This window comes from Chenopodium album, chromosome 7 (assembly GCF_948465745.1).
Source record: "Chenopodium album chromosome 7, dcCheAlbu1.1, whole genome shotgun sequence".
NCBI lineage: Eukaryota > Viridiplantae > Streptophyta > Magnoliopsida > Caryophyllales > Amaranthaceae > Chenopodium > Chenopodium album.
Genome location: NC_137840.1, coordinates 77,062,274 through 77,083,024, shown reverse-complemented (window position 1 = coordinate 77,083,024; position 20,751 = coordinate 77,062,274). Strand labels below are relative to the sequence as shown.

Here is a 20,751-nt window from a genome sequence, read left to right as displayed (position 1 = left end):
GAATGCTTGATGTGACCAAAACACCTTCCACTCCATGACCCCTAGAAGCTCGGAGGAAGGATACTTGGTAGCGATTTTAGGCTGTTGTCATGGAGGTGGTGGCGTACACCGAATGTGGAGATAGCCCAGAGTTGGAGGATAATACAGAATGATGAATAGAAAGCCATGGTGCATTATAGGGGTGAAAGTATCATGCTACATTGCTACTCTATACTAATACTTTCTCTTATAAATAATCTTCTTATTTTACTTTTGCGATTTAAAGAGTCATTCACTTATTTGACCATTAACATCTATATTATGTGCAAGATTTTGACTCTCCGATTGTATAAATACAATTGCTTACAAGTCACAATATTTTTGAAAAAATTGTATTCGTACTCAATATAGATTACTAATTTAATATTCTTTATCAAGTATTTAAACATAGTCACATCGTAAATACGTAGTTATTAATATTTATATCATTATTACTCTATATAAAATTTAATCACAATGATAAACGACAAAATGAATTTCCATCAAGGGATCGACGATCCATAATCAACTCGAATACGATTATTGGAGAAACAAAGTCCAAGCCCTTGGTGTGGGAGAACTGGGCATCTTCACAGCCCAAGAAAATAGAGATAACGAGACCATCTTCACTTAAACCCATTGTTTGTGAACTCTTCTTCCCAATTGATTTTCTGTCCCACAGAAGCCAATACGGCAACACTCTCTCTCTCTCTCCGCTCACTCAGCTAAAACTCGCAACTTTTTAGCATCTTCATCCTCCAATTCACAATTAACCACCATTTTCAATAACTCCCATCTTCAATTCTGGGAATTCTTATCATCTGAATCCAAAAAAGATGGAAAATTTAGCCCTAGTTTCATCAAACCCTGTAATGGGATTAAGCTATTCCCCAAATTATAGAACCCTTTCAACAAAACAGTGTTTTGGGCTCCCTCTTTTACCCCCTAAACCAAGTGGGTTTCTCTTAGTTTCAAAACCCAGATCAAAAACAATCTTATTTGCTTTCTCCACCCCAAATTCTAGGAGAAAATCTTCTAAGAATGAGAAGAAAGATAATGGGGCTGAATTATTTGCAAGTACTTCTGCAACTTCTCAAGAGACAACTACTTCTGTTGGTGTTAATCCACAAACTTATCCTCCACCTTCCTCTTCTCAGTTGTAAATTCTCTGATTTTTCTTATTTTTGGGTTTTTAATGCATTTTTTGCTGTTATTTTTATTTTTAGGGATTGAATTTAGCTTCAAATTATTTAATTCTAACTTGTGTTTATGTGGGTTTGTAGTGGGTCACCTTTGTTTTGGATTGGAGTTGGTGTTGGCATCTCTGCCATTTTCTCCTTTGTTTCTTCATGGACGCAGGTAAGTTTTGTTTGGTTTTAGGAATTGGCTAATTGAATTGTATGTGTGTCAATTATTTGTATAAATTGTAGGGTTTTTTGAACTGGGAGCATAAATTGTAGGATGAAAGTGATTGAGTTTGCAATCATGCAATTTATTTCGAGTTCTCAAATCCACGCTATACATTAACATCTTATCATGCTTCTTGGAATTGCCACACCTATTTAGTGAACTTTCACATAGCACAATTCTCTCTTTGAATAGTCTTATTATATTCTCTATGACTTGTTATGGCATCTACTACAATCTGCGTTTGAGCTGGTGGCTGGTGTTTATTACTTAAGATTTTTGGAGTTGTGGAGAAGACAGTTAATGCTATAACAAATTCGAAATCATGATTATAAGCAAGCTGGAAGAGTGACAAAGAAGAGATTGAGGAGAGGAAATAAAGGCCTTATATGCTTTCATGCCAACTCAATGAGCCATTTATTCTATTGAACAATTAATGGAGTGCTCTATTGAGATTTGAGAGAAAAGATTGGTCTTGAGAAAGCTAATGATAAAATGTTTAGATACATGTGGATTTTAAGTTTCAACAATGGTACTTGATGCATGTCTTCGTAATACATATCAAAATTATAAACGAGGACATGAGGTTTAGGACGAAATTGTGGACAAAATTTGGAAATGCATCTTTCTTCTTATTACAGCTGATTTGCACCCATTAGATATGGTTATATTCGTATTTCAACAGTCATAGATGCATATGGTGTGCTTACTAGTTACTACCACACTCATAGGGGGTATGCAATTAGGATTTGCTATTTGCAAATGTAATAAATCTAGTAAATTGTAAGATGGACTTGGCTCCTGGAACCATATGTTTGATCTGTGGCAGTCATAATTTAAGATCCTCTTCCACCATTCACATCTATATATTGTCCTACTGTCCTGAAATCCTAGGTTCTCCCCTTTCTCTTAGGTGTGTTAACTGTTAAATATGCATTATTAGTTTGTTATTTATTCTAGTGTTTATTTTCTGTTTCTCTCTTTCATTTTTGGTATTGCTTAAGAATTAAATTGCATAACTTAAACTTGTAGCTCTTTTTACCTTTAACTACATATTTTTTTTTTGAGAATACTTTATCTTCATAACCTCTCACATGCTTAGTTTTAAAAGGCGCAAGGCGCACCAAAGCGCAAATGGTCCTTGCAGCCTAGACGCGAGGCGCAAGGCAAAGGCGCGCACCTTTTGTATGCAAGGCGCATGTATTTATATATTTATTTCAAAATATTTTTTTACATTGATTGTACTTAATACCATTTGAAAAGATTTATAATAAATTAAATAATGATATATGTAAAGCTAAGGTAGTCTGAATTTGAAAAAATGTCCATTCTTCAATGTATTACTTAAATCTTAGTTATTTTCCTTGAGGCGCAAAGGCGCACCTTACCAAAGGCGCTTTGAGGTGCACGAGGCGCGTGCCTTCCGTAGCTGACTGAGCCTCACCTAGCTAAAGCCCGTTTCCCAGAGCCTGGGAGCGAGGCGCGCTTTTTAAAACCAAGCTTACATGTAGGATCTATATTGGATTGTCACTAGTTGTTGATGCCTAATACATTTAAACTTTGTCGTTTACAAGACCTTTTAATTGATAACTGATGTTGTTCTGCGGATTTTTTGGGCCCTGCAAAGTGCTGTCACCACTCACCAAAAATTCTGCCTTATTACTTGGCATTTAGCATTGCAGTTGTGTGTATATGTCTGGCTTATAAAAATCATTGATGCAGAGGTTTAGTATCCTGATTATTTCATGATACTATGTTTATTGCTGTTGCCTATGGATCAATTGACCTGTCTCATTTTTTTTTACTATTTCTATGCTTATGTTGTCCTGGATGATGGAAATTATAGCTTCATGTTTCTATTGCTCGCAAACCTTTTTGTTGTTGTTGTTGGGGTTTTTTTTTTTTTTTTTTTGGAACTGAACTTCTGATTCTGTCAGAAAAAAGCAATGCAAGTAGCTGTCAAGACTATGATGAATCAGATGGGCTCAAAAGACAATCAATTTAGTAATGCGGCTTTTTCTACTGGCTCACCTTTCCCATTCCCACCTCCACCTACAGCAGGCTCTAGTACTTCTGGTTTTTCTTACCAACGACCATCTACAATAGATCTGAATGCTTCTTCTGCACCCAGCCAGGCTACCTTTTCTTCTCCTGCTGCTTCTGAAGCCACTGTGTCAGTTGATGTTTCTGCTACTAAAACAGAACCTTCAGTGCCTGCAGTTGTTGAAAATGAAACTGAAACTGAAACTAAGACTGAAGGAAAAAGATCTGGTATTGTTACTTGCTTCAATTAGTGGTTCCTGACCTGACTTTTATGAATTTCAATGCAAATTTTTTTTATAAAAGCTGCGCTCTTATTTTATTCTATTTTTAAAAAAAACTTTCTGGGTTTTCTCTCGTGATTTAATGGATTTTTGAAAACCTGGCTGTGTTATTCTGCTGGCATCATGATGTCATCTTTGCAAGCTGCTACTTGGTTTTTACAAGCTGCTAATGTGATGTAACATCTTTAGTATGCTGAAAAAGTGCTTCTTCAGTACACACCATTTTATCTTAATGCTTATGAATGACAGTTGTTTCATTTTCATTGGGTGGAATCCTTTTTATATGCAGCGTTTGTAGATGTCTCTCCTGAAGAAACTTTTCAAAACACTGCATTTGAGAACTATAGTAATTCATCTTCGGCAACATCATCTGAGAATGCAAATTTTACCGAGGTAGTGATTATTGTGGATCAGCAATATGTTTGGCACAGTATTTAAAATGTGGATTTGGTACGTCTAACTTCATTATATACAGGTAGTACAAAATGGAGCTCCTTCAAATACTTCGGAGCAGGCCCAATCTACACGTAAGTCCTCAGAAGATATACATATTTTTCATACCCAAGTTAATTGACCAATAGAGAATAATTCTAGTAGAGAATGTTGCTGTTGACAATGTGGCTGCCATGCTCACTCTTGGGAAAATAAATGAGAAAATTGATTCTGCTGGAGCTTTGTTTTATTAGGTGTATAGACTGTATACTTGTGCATTGTGTTAATATGTACTAGTTTGATGAAATGAGTAGTTTGATGAAATAGATGAACAGTCAACCTTGTAAGCTTACTTCTGTTGTATGTATTTGCTAGCTGAGCGTGATTTTTTTTTTTATGTTTTTTTCCCTTCATTAAATCATGAAATGACTTTTGTAATTTTTTTTTTTATTGGCCTCCCAGCCCCAGGAAAAAATGGTTCTTTGCTATCTGTGGACACTTTGGAGAAAATGATGGAGGATCCAACTGTGCAGAAGATGGTTTTTCCGTAATGTCTCTTTCCATTGTGATCTTATAGTGTATTGGTTTAACAATCTTTATGGCCTTAAACTTAAAACTGCTGTTAGTCTCTCTCTCTCGCAACGACCCACACACCCACTTGTAACTTAGATACAAATATTATATTAGGAAATACAAGAGGAGCATATATCTCTCTCTAATCCTTAACTTTATTCTTCCATATCACCTTCTTAATATTGCTTAACAGCTCAGCACTGCTAGCTTCCAACTCACTTTGACAAGAAGCTTTGCTAACAAATCTGTTAGTAACTGTAATTGATAAGAAGTTGACTTTGTTGTCCATTTTGCGTATAAAGAAGTTATCAAGGCATTGCTTTTAAATTTAATGATTTCTACTACAAATTCCAAATCTTGTAAACAATTTGGAACTAAGAGAGAAATTCTCAATGATAATATTGGAGTATCTGTAGAGTTGAGTGGACTCCTTTCTTTCCCTTGTCATTTGAGTGTGGTATGGCATGAATGTGCTGCCTGATCTAACTTGGGCTTTCATTTTATAAGCAATGAAGTTTAAATTTGATATGCTACAATCTAGAAATGAACAACGGTAATATTTAAAATTATTTTTACATTTTTGTTGCAGACATTTGCCTGCAGAGATGAGGGATCCAGCTACCTTTAAGTGTAAGCCTTCTGATTCGCCTCCTCTTGCCTACTTTAATTCTTAACATATGGTTTTTTGTTAGATTTCATTCATTAAAATTAATGCTTTTAAGAGCAGGAATCTTCAGCATTCCAGCAAGACATGCATAATCATGAGCAACTGTGCATGACTATCACTCAAAAATACTGGTGGCAAATAGGTCGACCTGGGTCATATTTGAGTGATATGTTAGTCAAATAGCTTATCATGATAAATCAAACAATATAAGTCATACAATTATTTCAGAGCTGGGTCAAATCAAAATCGGGTTATGTAATACTTGGTGCAATTTGGTTTTGGATCAGTTACAACCTTTAGAGTTAGGTAGGCCATAAATACTTATAACAATCAAATCCTTGACAATAGGGAGCTGAATTAAGGTTCTTTGAGGTAATTGACGGTAGCAAATTTGACAAACAGTATGCACATCAGTTACATGTGATAGATATGCAGAAGATAGAAAGTAAGTCGATGGGATATGTTTTCAATATGAATGCCTTAATTGGAAGAGGTGCTTCTAGAATTTTGATTATGGATTTCTTTGTTCGCTCAAATATTATTATCAATTCGGTGAGGCTTCCCCCTTTTTTTGAGAAAATGTGACTATAGTCCAAGGTTGATTTCCAAATTCAATGTCTTGGTTTGATAAACCAAATAACCTTGAATGACATTGGAAGCTTGATTAGTAGTTTGGATCCTTGGATACAATTTTGCCTAGATTTATCATGGAAATCTTGAATATATTTCATGAGCACCATTGGTCAATCTTAAGATTTATAGTTGCTCTCAGAAGATTTTCCTAGGCGTGGTATAATCTTCAAATTGGATTTTTCATAGGTGAATTTGACCAATATCAACCTATTCCTCTATAGTATTACAAGTGTTAAACTTTTCTACTTATGTGGCTTGTCTTGGCTTTGCTTGATTGTTGATCCTTTGATAATGACTTTGGGCCTTTCTCGGTATACCAGGATTAGTCAATGGTGGTCATCCTTAATACCTTAAGAGGTTATTGATCAACCTAAATAAGCTACCCTCTTGCTTCCTTTGAGATTTGAGATTGTTTATTGGTTCTTGGGAAACTGACTAGGCATAATTATTACTCCTCTTTCCCTATTAGATTGACCCATTGCTGCCATAGGTTAATCCTTTGAGATTTGAGATTGTTTATTGGTTCTAAGTATGCTTGAGTTAATGAAATCTGTGCAAGTTGTAAACCGATAAATTGGTCGTTTAAAGGCAAATTGGATGGTTCCACCAACCCAATTGGACTCCGGACGGTATTAGTGACCATGATAAATATTTCGGCAATTTTTATTTCCGAGCAAAAAAAAGTCGATAAATTCCAAAATTAAAGGCTAATATCCACGCTTTTTGAGAAATTTTGGAGATTTCGAGGCCCGGTGTCCAAAAGCCTCGAAAATTTAAGGGATACATCTCGGGGTCATATAATGCCGTTTGGAATCATATATAATCAATATATCTTGTCAAAAATGTTCGTAGGCTTGAGTTAATGAAATCGATGAAATCGGTGCAAGTTGTATATTGATAAATTGGCCGTTTAAAGGCAAATTGGATGGTTCCATCTACCCAATTGGACTCCCGGAGAATATTAGGGACCATAGTAAACAATTCTGTAATTTTTATTTCTGAGCGAAAAAAAGTCAAAATATTCCAAAATTAAAGGCTAATATCCACACTTTTTGAGAAATTTCGGAGGTTTCAGGCTTGGTGTCGAAAAGCCTTTAGATTATAGGGGATACATCTTAGGGTCATATAATGCCGTTGGGAACCATATATGATCATTACATGTTGTAAACCGGTAAATTGGCCGCTTAATGGTAAATTGGATGGTTCCACCCACCCAAATGGACTCCCAGAGGGCATTAGAATCCATGGTAAACATTTCGGTAATTTTTTTTTCTGGGTAAAAAAAAATCAAAAAATTCATAAATTGAAGGCTATATCCTTGCTTTTTGAGAATTTTTGGACTCTTTGAGGCCCGGTGTCGAAAAGTCTTTAAATTGTAGGGGATATGTCTCGGGGTCATATAATGCCGTTTGGAATAATATATGATCATTTTTTGTTGTCATAAATGTTAGTGGTAGGCTTGAGTTAATGAAATCGGTGCAAGTTGTAAACCAGTAAATTGGTCGTTTAAAGGCAAATTGGAAGGTTCCACCCACCCAATTGGACTCTCGAAGGTATCAGGGATCATGGTAAACATTTCGTCAATTTTTATTTTTGGGCGAAAAAAATTCTAAAAATTCCCAAATTGAAGTCTTTTTGAGAAATTTTGGAAGTTTCGAGGCCCGTTGACGAAAACACTCGAGATTTTAGGGGATACATCTCAGGGTCATATAATGTTGTTTGGAACTATATATAATCATTATATGTTGTCATAAATGTTCGTGGTAGGCTTGAATTAATGAAATCGGTGCAAGATGTAAATCGGTAATGTGGCCGTTTAAAGGCAAATTGGTTGGTTCCACCTACTCAATTGGACTCCCGGAGGGTATTTGGAACCATGGTAAACATTTCGGCAATTTTTATTTCCGGACGAAAAAAAAGTCCATAAATTAAAAAATTAAAAGCTAATATCCACGTTTTTTGAGAAATTTTAGAGTCTTCGGGGCCCCGTGTCTAAAAGTTTAGAAATTCTAGGGAATACATCTCGCGGTAATATAATGTCGTTTGGGCCTATATATGATAATTATTTGTAGTCATAAGTGTTTGTGGTAGGCTTGAGTTAATGAAATCAGTACAAGTTGTAAACCAGTAAATTGGCCGTTTAAAGGCAAATTGGATGATTCCACCCACTCAATTGGACTCCCGGAGGGTATTAGGAACTATGGTAAACATTTCGTCAATTTTTATTTCCAGGCGGAAAAAAGTCTAAAAATTCCAAAATTAAAGGCTAATATCCACGCTTTTTGACAAATTTTTGAAGTTTCGGGACCCGGTGTTGAAAAGGCTTGAGATTTTAGGGGATAAATCTCGGGGTCATATAATGCCGTTTAGAACCATATATGATCATTTCATGTTATCATAAATGTTCGTGGTAGGCTTGAATTAATGAAATCGGTTTAAGTTGTAATTCGGTAAATTAGTCGTCTAAAGGCAAATTGGAAGATTCCACCCACCCAATTGGATTCCCTGAGGGTATAAGGGACCATGGTAAACATTTTGACAATTTTTATTTCCGGGCGAAAAAAGTCAAAATATTACAAAATTGAAGGCTTTCGAGGCCCGATGTCGAAAAGTCTTGAAATTCTAGTGGATATATCTCGGGGTCATATAATGCCGTTTGGAACCATATATGATCATTATTTGTTGTCATAAATGTTTGTGGTAGGCTTGAGTTAATGAAATCGGTGTAAGTTGTAAACCGGTAAATTGGTCGTTTAAAGGAAAATTGGATGGTTTCACCCACCCAGTTGGACTCCCGGAGGAAATTGGGGACCATGGTAAACATTTCGGAAATCTTTATTTTCGGGCGAAAAAAAGTAAAAAAATTCCAAAATTGAAGGTTAATATTCACACTTTTAAAAATTTTGGAGGTTTCGGGGCCTGGTGCCGAAAAGTCTCTAGATTATAGGAGATACATCTCGAGGTGATATAATGCCGTTTGGAATCATATATGATCATTACATGTTGTCATAAATGTTTGTGGTAGACTTGAGTTCATGAAATCGGTGTTAGTCGTAAACCGGTAAACTGACCGTTTAAAGGGAAATTGGATGGTTTCACCCACCCAGTTGGACTCCCGGAGGGTATGAGAGTCCATGGAAAACATTTCGGCGATTTTTATTTCCGGGCCAAAAAAAGTAAAAAAATTCATTAATTGAGGTATATCCACGTTTTTTGAGATTTTTTTTGGTCTTTGGGGCTCGTGTCGAAAAGTTTTAAAATTCTTGAGAAAACATCCCGGGGTCATATAATGTCATTTGGAACCATATATGATCATTATTTGTTGTAATAAATGTTCGTGGTAGGCTTGAATTAATGAAATCGGTGCAAATTATAAACCGGTAAATTGGTCGTTTAAAGACAAATTGGATGGTTTCACCCACCCAATTGGACTCCCGGAGGGTATTTAGGAACCTTGGTAAACATTTCGGCAATATTTATATCCGAGCGAAAAAAGTCAATAAATTCTAATATTGAAGGCTAATATCCACACTTTTTGAGAAATTTCGAATATTTCGGGGCCCGGTGTCGAATAGCGTTGAGATTTTAGGGGATACATTTCGGGGTCATATAATGCCGTTTGGAACCATATATGATCATTATATGTTGTCATAAATTAACTTGGTAGGCTTGAGTTGATGAAATTGGTGCAAGTTGTAAATCGGTAAATTGATCGTTTAAAGGCAAATTGGATGGTTTCACCTAGCCAATTGGACCCCCTTTAGGGTATTAGGGACCATAGTAAACATTTCGACAATTTTTATTTCCGGGTGAAAAAAAAGTCAAAAAATTCCAAAATTGAAGACTAATATCCACGCTTTTTGAGAAATTGTGGAAGTTTCGGGTTGAGCTTTCAATTCAGGTAAACGGGTCGGGTTTGGGTCGGTAAGTGTGGGTCGGGTCAACTCTGGTTGGGTCAATTCGGATTAATTCCATAACCTATACGGGTCGGGTTTGGTTTGGGTCATGCTTTAGTCGGGACACGTTGGGTTATACTTCTTATCGGGTTTGGGTCGGGTTAATAACAGGTGAACAATAGGTCGGGTTTAATTCGTATTTTCACGGGTTAGAACGAGTTAAGGTAATGCTTAGGTTCGAGTCGGGTTCGAGTCAGTTTCGGTTTAAGTCAAATTTGCAAGTTATAGTCAGGTCGGGTCATTCTTGGGTTTGAGTCGGGTTCGGTTCAAGTTAATAATTTGCGAATTATAATCAGGTCGGGTGATTTTCAAATCGAGTCATTCTCGGGTTCAAGTCGGGTTCGGTGCAAGTCAATAATTTGCGGGTTATAATCAGGTTGGGTCATTTTCAAGTCATGTTATTCTCGGATTCAAGTTTGCAGGTTACAATTAGGTCGGGTCATTTTCAAGTGAGGTCATGTTCGGGTTCAACTAAGTATAATTAGATAATTATTATTTTTATCAAAGCTAATTATTTCCTTTGACAATAATATATATGGCAATATACTAGTGAACTATAGTCTATAATTTAGGAAGATAATTATCTCCTTTTACCATACAACAAATATATACTATATTTTATTCTTAAATTTGAGGATGATGCTCCTTTCTTTTGCTGTCCTTGACCGACTTGGTCTCCCTAGACAAAATGCTTTTATCAACAATAATAAGGTTGTTTAAATTGCATTTAAGGTAATTTCAAATCAGGTCAGGAACAATTTGGGTTAAATTTAGGTCGGGTCAATAATAAGTCGTGTTGATTTCGAGTCGGGTTAGTAACAGATCGTGTTGAATTTTTTGGTCGGGTTAGTAATAGGTCTTGTAAAATTCAGGTCAGGTCAATAACAAGTCGGGTTGAATTTGGGAAAGGTCAATAACAAGTCGGGTTGATTTCGGGTCGGGTTTGTAACAGGTTGGGTTAAATTCGGGTCGGGTTAGGAACGGGTCGGGTTAAATTCAGGTTAGATTAGTAACAAGTCAGGTTAAATTCAGATTTTGACGGGTTAAAATGGGTTTGGGTCATCTCTAAGTTAGTTTATGTTCGGGTTCGGGTCTCACATACTCGGGTCAACTCGGGTCTAGGGTTGGTTTTAGGTCCGGTCAGGTCGGGTTTGGGTTACCATTTTTTCGGGTTCAGATGGGTCGGTTAATAATCGGGTTTGAGTCGGTATATCGGGTCGGGTCAACTTTTGACAGCTCTACCATTAATGGAAGTTTATTTTGGGACAGTGTGAGCATATGGTGATCTTCTCCTATATACTCTCCTTGTTGGTAATTCTGCAAAAAGTTACAGTAAATGCTAACTTAACTCTATTGCAGGGATGCTACAAAATCCAGTATACCGTCAACAGCTGCAAGAAATGCTGTGAGTTTCACTATTAAGCTGTCCATGTTTGCTCTATATGATTTTATCCTAAGTTTTTTAAACTGATCACAAGAATGTATGGCTTTGCTCTTTTTCTATGTTATGCCATTTTCTAAATTTATATGTACTGTATAACATATGTTTTGCATGACCACTGGATGTACTATTGTACTCTGTAAAACTTTACTTCACCAAAGTGGACATTAAAGATCTATTGGAAGGTCTGTTATAATCCCAAATTATGAGGTGCATCTATATGTTGAATTCTTGTGAAGTGCTGTACAATTAGGCTTCAGGTGCAATGTATAATGTGTTTCTACCCCCAAATTGCATCTGGTTATCTCTTTTTCCATTATCATATCAGCCATTTGTTAAAAGTTTTCAGTTTCCCAACGCACCTATGTTTACGTTTTGATTCTGAAGCTCTTTGTACTCATTGGTGTTGATAAACGGAGTATCTGCAACTGAAATTTTGATGTATAGTTTAGCCTTTAATATTATTCAGAAATTCTCTTTTTTTTTAAGCAATGAATCTTGTAAACAAAAAATTTCAGCCATTATATACAAATGTATTTAAACTACTTTTTTGAGTTATTGTCGTGGGCTTGTGGCATATCGTTTGAGTTGCTGTTCTAGTAGGCTATTACCACTATAGATCTGTCGTGTAATCTTGCTTGATTTATTTGTCCCTGGTGTAGTTATGCCACGTTAGTGGTTGTCTTCCTTCCTTTTCCCTTTTAGAGATTTAATCTTGTTTCAAGAATTAGATGCTGATCGTTATGCTTTTATCCCAGGGACAACATGGGAGGAACCCCAGAATGGGACAACCGCATGGTTGATAATCTAAAAAATTTTGATTTGAATAGTCCAGAAGTTAAGCAACAGTTTGGTGAGTTTCTATAACTTTAATTTTTAAGTGTGACATTGTATTGCCGACAGTTTCCTTTCCATTTTTTTGAATGAGGATGATTTTTCCATTAGCATATCTTTTATATAGTACTCTCTCCATCCCACTAAGATTGCCCCCATTTTCCATATGGGGGGTGAATATGAGAGGCTTTGCTCACTTTACCATCATGCAAATATTATACATCAATAACTTGAACTAGGAAGTAATTCAAAAAATTTAACCTAAACATTGTTCCTTCAACATAACCTTTATCCACTTTATCCGGTCTAAGGTCCTTAAGCCCCTTTCATGCATGTAGGATACATGCAGTCGCTTCTGAAGTAGAACACAGGATCCCCCCATTTATGCCTTTTTTTAAAGCATGCTGCATTATGCTGTTGATCACGAGTCCTCGTAGAAATCTCATATGACTTCTGAATTAGTTTTATGTTTGAAAAACATAATAATTGATGATGGTTGGACAAAAAGAAAGTATTAGGTTGATTTGAAGAGGATTCTTCTTTGATGTGACAGATGGCGTGGCTTACCATTAAGTTAGTTGTCTTCCTGGACAAATTAACATCCCTTTGTCGGATCATCAGAGTCATTAGATGTAGTGATGTACTGTGATAATTTACAATTTTGTGTACAGGTACCTGTAAAGTTGTCATGGACCCCATGTAACGAAATACATCTCTGGTTTAATTGGATACAACGTTGTTGTAAATTATTGAAATCGTGTGATTGATAAAGTATGATTACCTTTATAGCTTCTTCATCTATCTTTATTTATGGACTAATTTTCTGTGTAATCTTTGATAGACCAAATCGGCCTTACACCTGAAGAAGTTATCTCAAAAATTATGGCTAATCCTGATGTTGCCATGGCATTCCAGAACCCCCGAGTTCAACAAGCCATAATGGATGTACGTTCTTCTCATTTTACAGTCATTCTTTCTCTAGTGAACTCGTCTGACTCCTGTTGCTATTGCAGGTTTCCCAGAATCCCATGAATATCGTCAATTATCAAAACGATAAGGAGGTAATAGTAGCTAATTTAGGGAGTAATATACATTTTGTGGATTTTTAGCTTGCTATTGATGTCTTATGATCTTTAGAGCATAATCACTATTTAATATTTATAACCTATTCTGAAACTTGGGATAGTTTTAATCACCTACGTAGTATTTTGTAACCCAAAGTAGTATCCTAAGGTAGCCCTACAGCTTTGCAAAGGGAAGGCAAATTAGTGCACACAGGTTTCATTACATATACAACAAAGCCAAATGTCGATGCAAATTTTGAACCTTAAGATACGGCCTACAAAGCTAGAGTTTAACACAGCAGATTAAAATTTCAAGCAATTAAATTATTCCTTCACCTAACTAGTTTTGACAAATTCCAGTTTCCATATCATTCCAGAATAGTAGACTGCTTCCAGTTTTTGACCCCCGATTCCCTGAATGTTAAGATTAATTGAAAATTTTATAGTAAAACCTGTTTAGATTGCATGTTGTATATTAAGTTAAATCCACTTCTATAACTAGACAAGTAGCCAATAAATTTAGGTTGCTGAATTCTGAGGTAAATTTATGATGTATATTGGTAAAATTTATGTTAGGTAATGGATGTCTTCAACAAAATACAACAGCTCTTCCCAGGGACAGCAGGTCCATTCTGATAGGTTATGCACGGAAGTTTGTACTCTTTAGCTGTTGGAAGATAGATTGCTAGTTCTGCATACTTGGGCGAAAACCACAGTACGAAAGTCCTTGATATGTGATCAACAATGTGACCCGATGTCAAATATCTATGGATTTGTTGATCGAGGACTAGACCAGCCCTGTGCAAATTTTTGGTAAATTTATGAGGTAGTGTTTTATGTCTTTGGGTTATGATTTATGAATATGTAGTTGAATGATATTATAATTCTGCATTATGGAGTGATGTTATTAGTGCAAAAGTCCAATATTAGCAATAAGTATTATTACTGAAAATTGTATAGAATATTCCTGCATGATGGTAGTGAAAGTCACTACAAACAGTTAGGTTTCTGGTATTATTTCAGTATTATGAGCAGCGAGAGGTTAAATGCCATTGTGTTTGATCTTTATAAGCCAAAAAAAAACCTGGAGCATACAGAAGGAACCATTTTAGTGACGACTACATGCATTTTAATAACAAGGCAGAGGGATGCACAGCCGCATCTGCCTTGCCCAGTTTGCGGGTTTGACACTATTATGTTTCATTCTTGATGGTGCTTCTTGAAGTTGTGCCAGGATCCTCGAGCTATGACCAGAACTTCGTTTACAATGAACTGGCTTATTGCGTTTATTTTACCTGCTCTCAGCCTATTCATCATCTTCCCCCCCTTTTTTTGAAAGGCGATGTAGTAGACGTTTTGTGTGTGTGTGTGTTTAACCGAGCTTTTTGACTGACTCCTATTGTTAGTGGGAGCACTTTGAGACCATTAATGACAAGTGCTCAAGCACAAATCCAAGATTAGCTTAGCATATTGGTCCCAAACTTCCATTTTCCTTTGGTTAAGTCACTTTGTTGAGTTGTTCAATATTGGTTACTCGTTATAAGTTGGTTCTTGATAAAAAAAAATAAATAAATAAATAAAAAATGGAATAGTCAAAAGTAGAGGGATTAGAATATGATATTAATCTTCTAGATTAATGAAAGTGTATGTTAGATTCTACCAAATACTTAGGTTAATTTATACCCTTACGCAACTCTAACCAAAAGTGGAGACTTATGAGATTTCATTGTTACTATATTTAATGGCGGTCCATAAAGTAAAAAAATAATTAAAGTAAATTAGAGGAATTATAATTATTTGAATAGTTATTGGTCCCAAAAGCTAAAAAGATTCGATCACAAATATATGGTATAGATTTTTGGCGGTATACTATTCACTGTATTATTTGTATTTCCCAGCTAAGTTTTGATGTTGATTGTATTAATTTGATGTGATTTTATGTCATGTGAATATTATTACGTGTTACTTTTTTCTTTATTGATTGGTTAGCTATAGCTAGATAACAAGGTCTAAGCTTTGCTCTTTGAACATCCATGAAAATTGAAACACAATCAGAGAGAAGATATTGTGGAAGAGAATTGAAATTTTATGTATGAAGTTATATCAAGAACTAATATATTTGCTTAATGTTTGACATGTTTAAAATTGTAACTTGTAAGTTAAACCAATATTAAAATTAAAATAGTGAATCCAAAAAGGTTATCGACTTATAATCATATCTTTTAGCCATACAGTCTGACTAAAAGATTTAGGGTGTGTTTTATTTACTTAATTTTTTTTACTCTTCTTATCTTTTTGTGCTTTTTACAGAGTAGACCATCATTGAACTTGTTTTAGTTGTAAATTGAACTCGGGTGGCCCTAATTAACCCTTATTAAACTTATAAGAACTTATTATTCCCGAGCTTAACTTATCTGAACTAATAAATCCTAATTAATTTAATTTTGTTAAATAAGTAAAAATAAGGTGAAATAGACTCGAAGTAAATAAGACATCACTATATAATGCATGGCTTTACTTTAAAGCATAAATGATCACTACCAGAATGACAAATTTTGACTCAAATCTATAAACAAATAAGATAGAGAAAGACAAATCAATGAATCTTAAATGAAAGGTGATGTGGCTCCTACCCTATTAATTTGCCAACATCATTCATATAAAGGAGCTTAATTACAACCATTACCTCTAGCCTATAAGACAACAAGAATGTGAACGTGTATAGTGAGACATTTCATTGTGATGGACCCATGTAACGTGTTCATATGATGTAACAAGATTTTAATCCAACTAACTTAGATCCATATATTACTGTGAGTAAATCCGATTGAGATACTTTGAAATTAAATATCGGATTTCTTTTCGTTTAAGAGCATAAATTTAAATATAATTTGTAGGATTAATCTTTTGTTCTTGTTTACGGTAATGTTAGGTCACTTTAAAATATCTATATTAGTTTATAAAATTTCGGCCATATAAAATAAATATGATTAATATAAGGGACGGAAAAATTCTACGTACAACAATGAGACTGAATAATGAAAAAGCTGGAGAAGCTTGACATGATTATGAAAAAGTAGAATTCTTTTACTTTCAATAGCAATTACATTAACTTGTATACTTAACATTTCTGGATAAGAAAGAAATGAAAATGAAATGAGCACTATATCATCTTCAGATTATTGACTACTAAAAGAGAATTTATCCAATTTGGTTAGTGTAATTAAGTGAGCACTACATTAACTATTGTGGATTTGTGGTTATGTTTAGAGTAGTATATATCATAAAAAAAGTGATCAGTCTATTTTGGCCCAACCCCCACTTTTTAAGGTGCTCAAGAATAATTCAAGAGATTAAATTCTTGCCTTAGTAAACTTTCTATTAGATGCATTAAATCCAAAAATTATTCACTTTATATTTTTTGTCTTGATAGTCTTTTGATAACTTTTTTTTCCTTAATTGATACTCAGTATAACCCATTAATAATCCTCCTACAAAGAGTGTAGTTTGCATCGAGAAACTGGGAAATTAAGGGGCAATATTACAGGCATACTTGCTACCAAAAGAGAGATACAAAGAGTGGGAAGTGAAAATATAATACCTCGTGATAAACTTGGGAACTCATTTTGATTATAATCTCACTACTATTTGCTATGTACGTATTAAGGGAATATATTTTAAGACACGATAATAAGAGTGGACCAAGGTATGAATGAGATGGTTTCTGACACCAAGACTCCCAAGACCTTTTGAAAACCCCATGAACCATCTCGATGCATAATCTTACCAGGTCCAAAAATGTTTTACGGAAGTTAAGTTTGAAGGCTATTATACATGAAATCGGGCCACTTTTGGAGGTTTTGGGACCTAGCATTGAAAACTCACAAAATCGTAGGGGATGCATCTCGCGATCATATAATATTGTTAAGAACCATATACAACTATTAATCGGTCATGTGAAGGTTTGTGGTGGTTTTTAGCCAATGAATGGAGGTATATTGTATACATATATACTACCTCCGTTACACATTATTTGCAATGATTTGACATAAAGTAGAGAGAGAAAATGTCTAATCGTTGCAAATAATATATAACGGGGGTAGTATATACCATTTTGACTATTTAAAGACACAATGACAGGTCCAATCACTCAAATGATATCATGGGTTTCTAAGGGGTCCATAGAAAACAGTATGACCTTATTCTTCTCCGGGTCCAAAAAACTCAAAAATCGTTCAAAACTGAAGGTTATAATCCACATTTTCGGACCAAATTCAAAGATTTTTTTGGTTTAGTGTCCAAATATCATGAAATCGTTATGGACCCATCTTGTGATCATATAATGTTGTTAGGAACCATATGTGACCACTAGTTGGTCTTATAAAGGCACGTGGTTGCCTTGAGTTTCTTAAATAATGCACATACAAAAATTGCTAATTTGATGGTTTAAAGGCACGTTTTTTTTGCCAATTTTGGAAACTCTCCAAAACTAAAGTAAATGTATGAGGTGTCCCCTGAAGTCATATAGGTTGGTTTGTACCCATAAAAGACCTATTAATAGGTCTATAAAGTCCAAGACTTATTTGATTCAATTTTGTGGTTATTTTGGTAAAAACATAGTCATATGAGGTTTGATGATGAATTTGTTTTGATATATACTTTTACAATATTAACTTCTTATATGCTTTATAATTTTTACCAAAGTATAATTAAAACATAAATTGTATAAAATCTACATTATTGACATGCATGAAAACTCTAACATTGCAATGAGTAGTATATAATTTCCATTATCGTTCTAATGGAAACCTAATTCACACTCATTATAAACCTCTCAAGAGTTCTCCAAACCACCATTATTGGATCAATAATATTGCTTATGTATATAGGCCCCGTTTGGTTAAATGTAAAACATTTTCAATGGAAAATTAGTTTTCATGGAAAACATATTTTCAAGGAAAAACACAATTGCAAATTAGTTTTTCTTTGTTTGGTTGCATACAAGAAAAGTCCAAGAAAAATAAAATTAAGAGTGGAAATGTAAGGTTGAATGAGAGGGAAGTAAAAAAAAGAGGTAAGGAGGAGAGAGGAAAATGTGGCTTCCCTTGTTTTGGGAAGGAAAATGTTTTCCATCATTAAGGATGAAATTTTCCACCCTTGGAAAAATTGTTTTCCACCCCTTATCAAACCAAACAAAGGAAAATGGGAAAAAATGGAAAATTCATTTTCCATGAAAACCTTTTACATCAAACCAAACATGGCATAGTGTCATGCATGTTTGTGAATTCTATCATTATCAAGATAGTACATGTATGTTGGTCTCTCCATAAATGTATGAGGCACCCGTACGCTCGACGGTCCATATATGTATATATATATATATATATATATATGTATGTATGTATGTATGGTAATCTATATTTTAAAACACATGAAACTTATACCTAAGATAAGAAATTATATGGACGATCGAATTTGGTACATTGCATCTATGCATCAATAATTAAATGTACTAGATCGATCATATTATTTATTAAAGTGCGTGATACAACTTTCTGTACATGCACACGTTTAATAGTAAAGTAGTGATGAGCAAATATAATGTAGATTGATGTATCTTCATCTGCAGATTGTCGGCACTATCTTACAAACCTAAGCTGTCAAGGCATGGAGTTTTAATGGCTTATACACTGACATTGCTACTCCGTATTATAATCGCCAATATATATATAGTTTTGGACAATTATTATCGTCCGACTCTTGAACATATTATCTTGGAATATCACTTCACTAAATTAAATTCTCATGGTCATTCTCAAGACTTTAACCTATTAAGTACATTTACTTTTATTTTGAACATGTTTTGATTGGATATGTTATTTAATAGAGTATAATTATCAATTACGGGCTTTTATATGAATGGTGTGAGATCAGATAATATAAAAATTAATTATAAATTTGAACCATCCACTTAATAATAATAATAATAATAATAATTATTATTATTATTATTATTATTATTATTATTATTATTATTATTATTATTATTATTTATTTTTGTTTAGTTGATCCCTTAATCTAATATTCTTAATTCAAGAACGTGATTTTTTTTTCTATTATATAAATATTTATATTCACACAAACAAAATAAAATAAAAAAATGAATTATTAAAAGACGGCCCTCTCATGAAGAGTTACCTTTATAACCCTTTTATATGTTTTTTTTTAATTTTTTTTATATGGTAAATTTATAGATAAGACTAGATGAAGCCCGTGCGATGCACAGTTTGTTTGAATTTTTAAAAATAATTTTTTTTTATACATATATTTATGTGCTAAAATTTGTTATATATTTAGATAAAATTCTTAATATCAAAAGATAATATTTTATATTTTATTAATTTAAATTGGAAAATCTCATTCGCCAATTTTGCTTACGTGGCATTTGAATTATTTAATTATAAAAGATTTTAATAATCTCCTATTTAATTGGTTACTACTAAAATTTATAATCCTACGTGGCACACTAAGAAAATTAGATCCTATGTGGCTCTCTAAAAACTCGGGAAAAAACTCCCCTTTATATATATATATATATATATATATATTAGATTGTCAACTTCTTTTTTTTTAAATTAATTAGGCTTTCATTAGCTATGCTATATAAAAAGCTTTTGGAACTAAAGATGCTCTAACAAGTTTTTGTCGAGTAAAGCATTTATTCACGCACCAAACTAAAGAACAAATGCATCTAATTTGATCTCATTTGTGATTCTATAGATAACCTACAAATCATTTTCAAATTAATATACTTCCTCCGTTTTTTTTAGATGCAACACACCCTTTAGCGCGGTAATTAAGAAAGGTGGGATTTACATGATATAATAAATTTTAAAATAGGATGAGTGGTTGTTAGGAGTGTAATTTAGTGGGTCATGTGCTTTAAATAAGGGAAATAGCATAATTTTTCCCTAAAGTAAGTTTCCTTTTATAGTATGTTGCAAGTATTGTGACATTTTCTTTTTAGGGAAGTGTTGCAGGTAAAAGAAAACGGAGGAAGTATATAGTTAATAGATTGTATTCCTAAATATATAGATAGTTCATACATAGTACATCGTTTAGTTTGATGACAGAGGGGTACATACTTTTTACAAGCTTGTGTTTATAAAATTTAAATTTATGTTTATTTATACTCCATATTCATTTATAAAATGAAGGGGAAATAGAAGAAAATGAGGGATATTTTTTTTTAAGAAGAAGAAAATGAGGGATATAATTTTGGGAAGATGGGAAATTAATATTATTTGGAGTCATATGAGCTAAATAATCATTCTCATAAAGGTCCAAGGTTAGGCATCGAGGTGTAACTGCGGTAATAAAATATTATTGTGTCATTAGTTAC

The 20,751-nt window shown here is 34.0% G+C and overlaps 1 protein-coding gene across 1 annotated transcript; it reads left to right on the top strand.

The window, feature by feature from the left end:
- Positions 1 to 660: 660 nt before the first annotated feature.
- On the top strand, positions 661 to 14,401 carry LOC145639717 (protein TIC 40, chloroplastic-like). The gene is made up of 12 exons (XM_081691041.1): positions 661 to 1,177; positions 1,302 to 1,377; positions 3,363 to 3,696; positions 4,039 to 4,142; positions 4,225 to 4,276; positions 4,644 to 4,728; positions 5,344 to 5,384; positions 11,370 to 11,415; positions 12,210 to 12,304; positions 13,127 to 13,230; positions 13,299 to 13,346; positions 13,926 to 14,401. Exons 1-12 carry the CDS (start codon positions 855 to 857, stop codon positions 13,983 to 13,985), a joined length of 1,368 nt encoding a protein of 455 aa, XP_081547167.1. The 5' UTR covers positions 661 to 854; the 3' UTR covers positions 13,986 to 14,401.
- Positions 14,402 to 20,751: the final 6,350 nt, after the last annotated feature.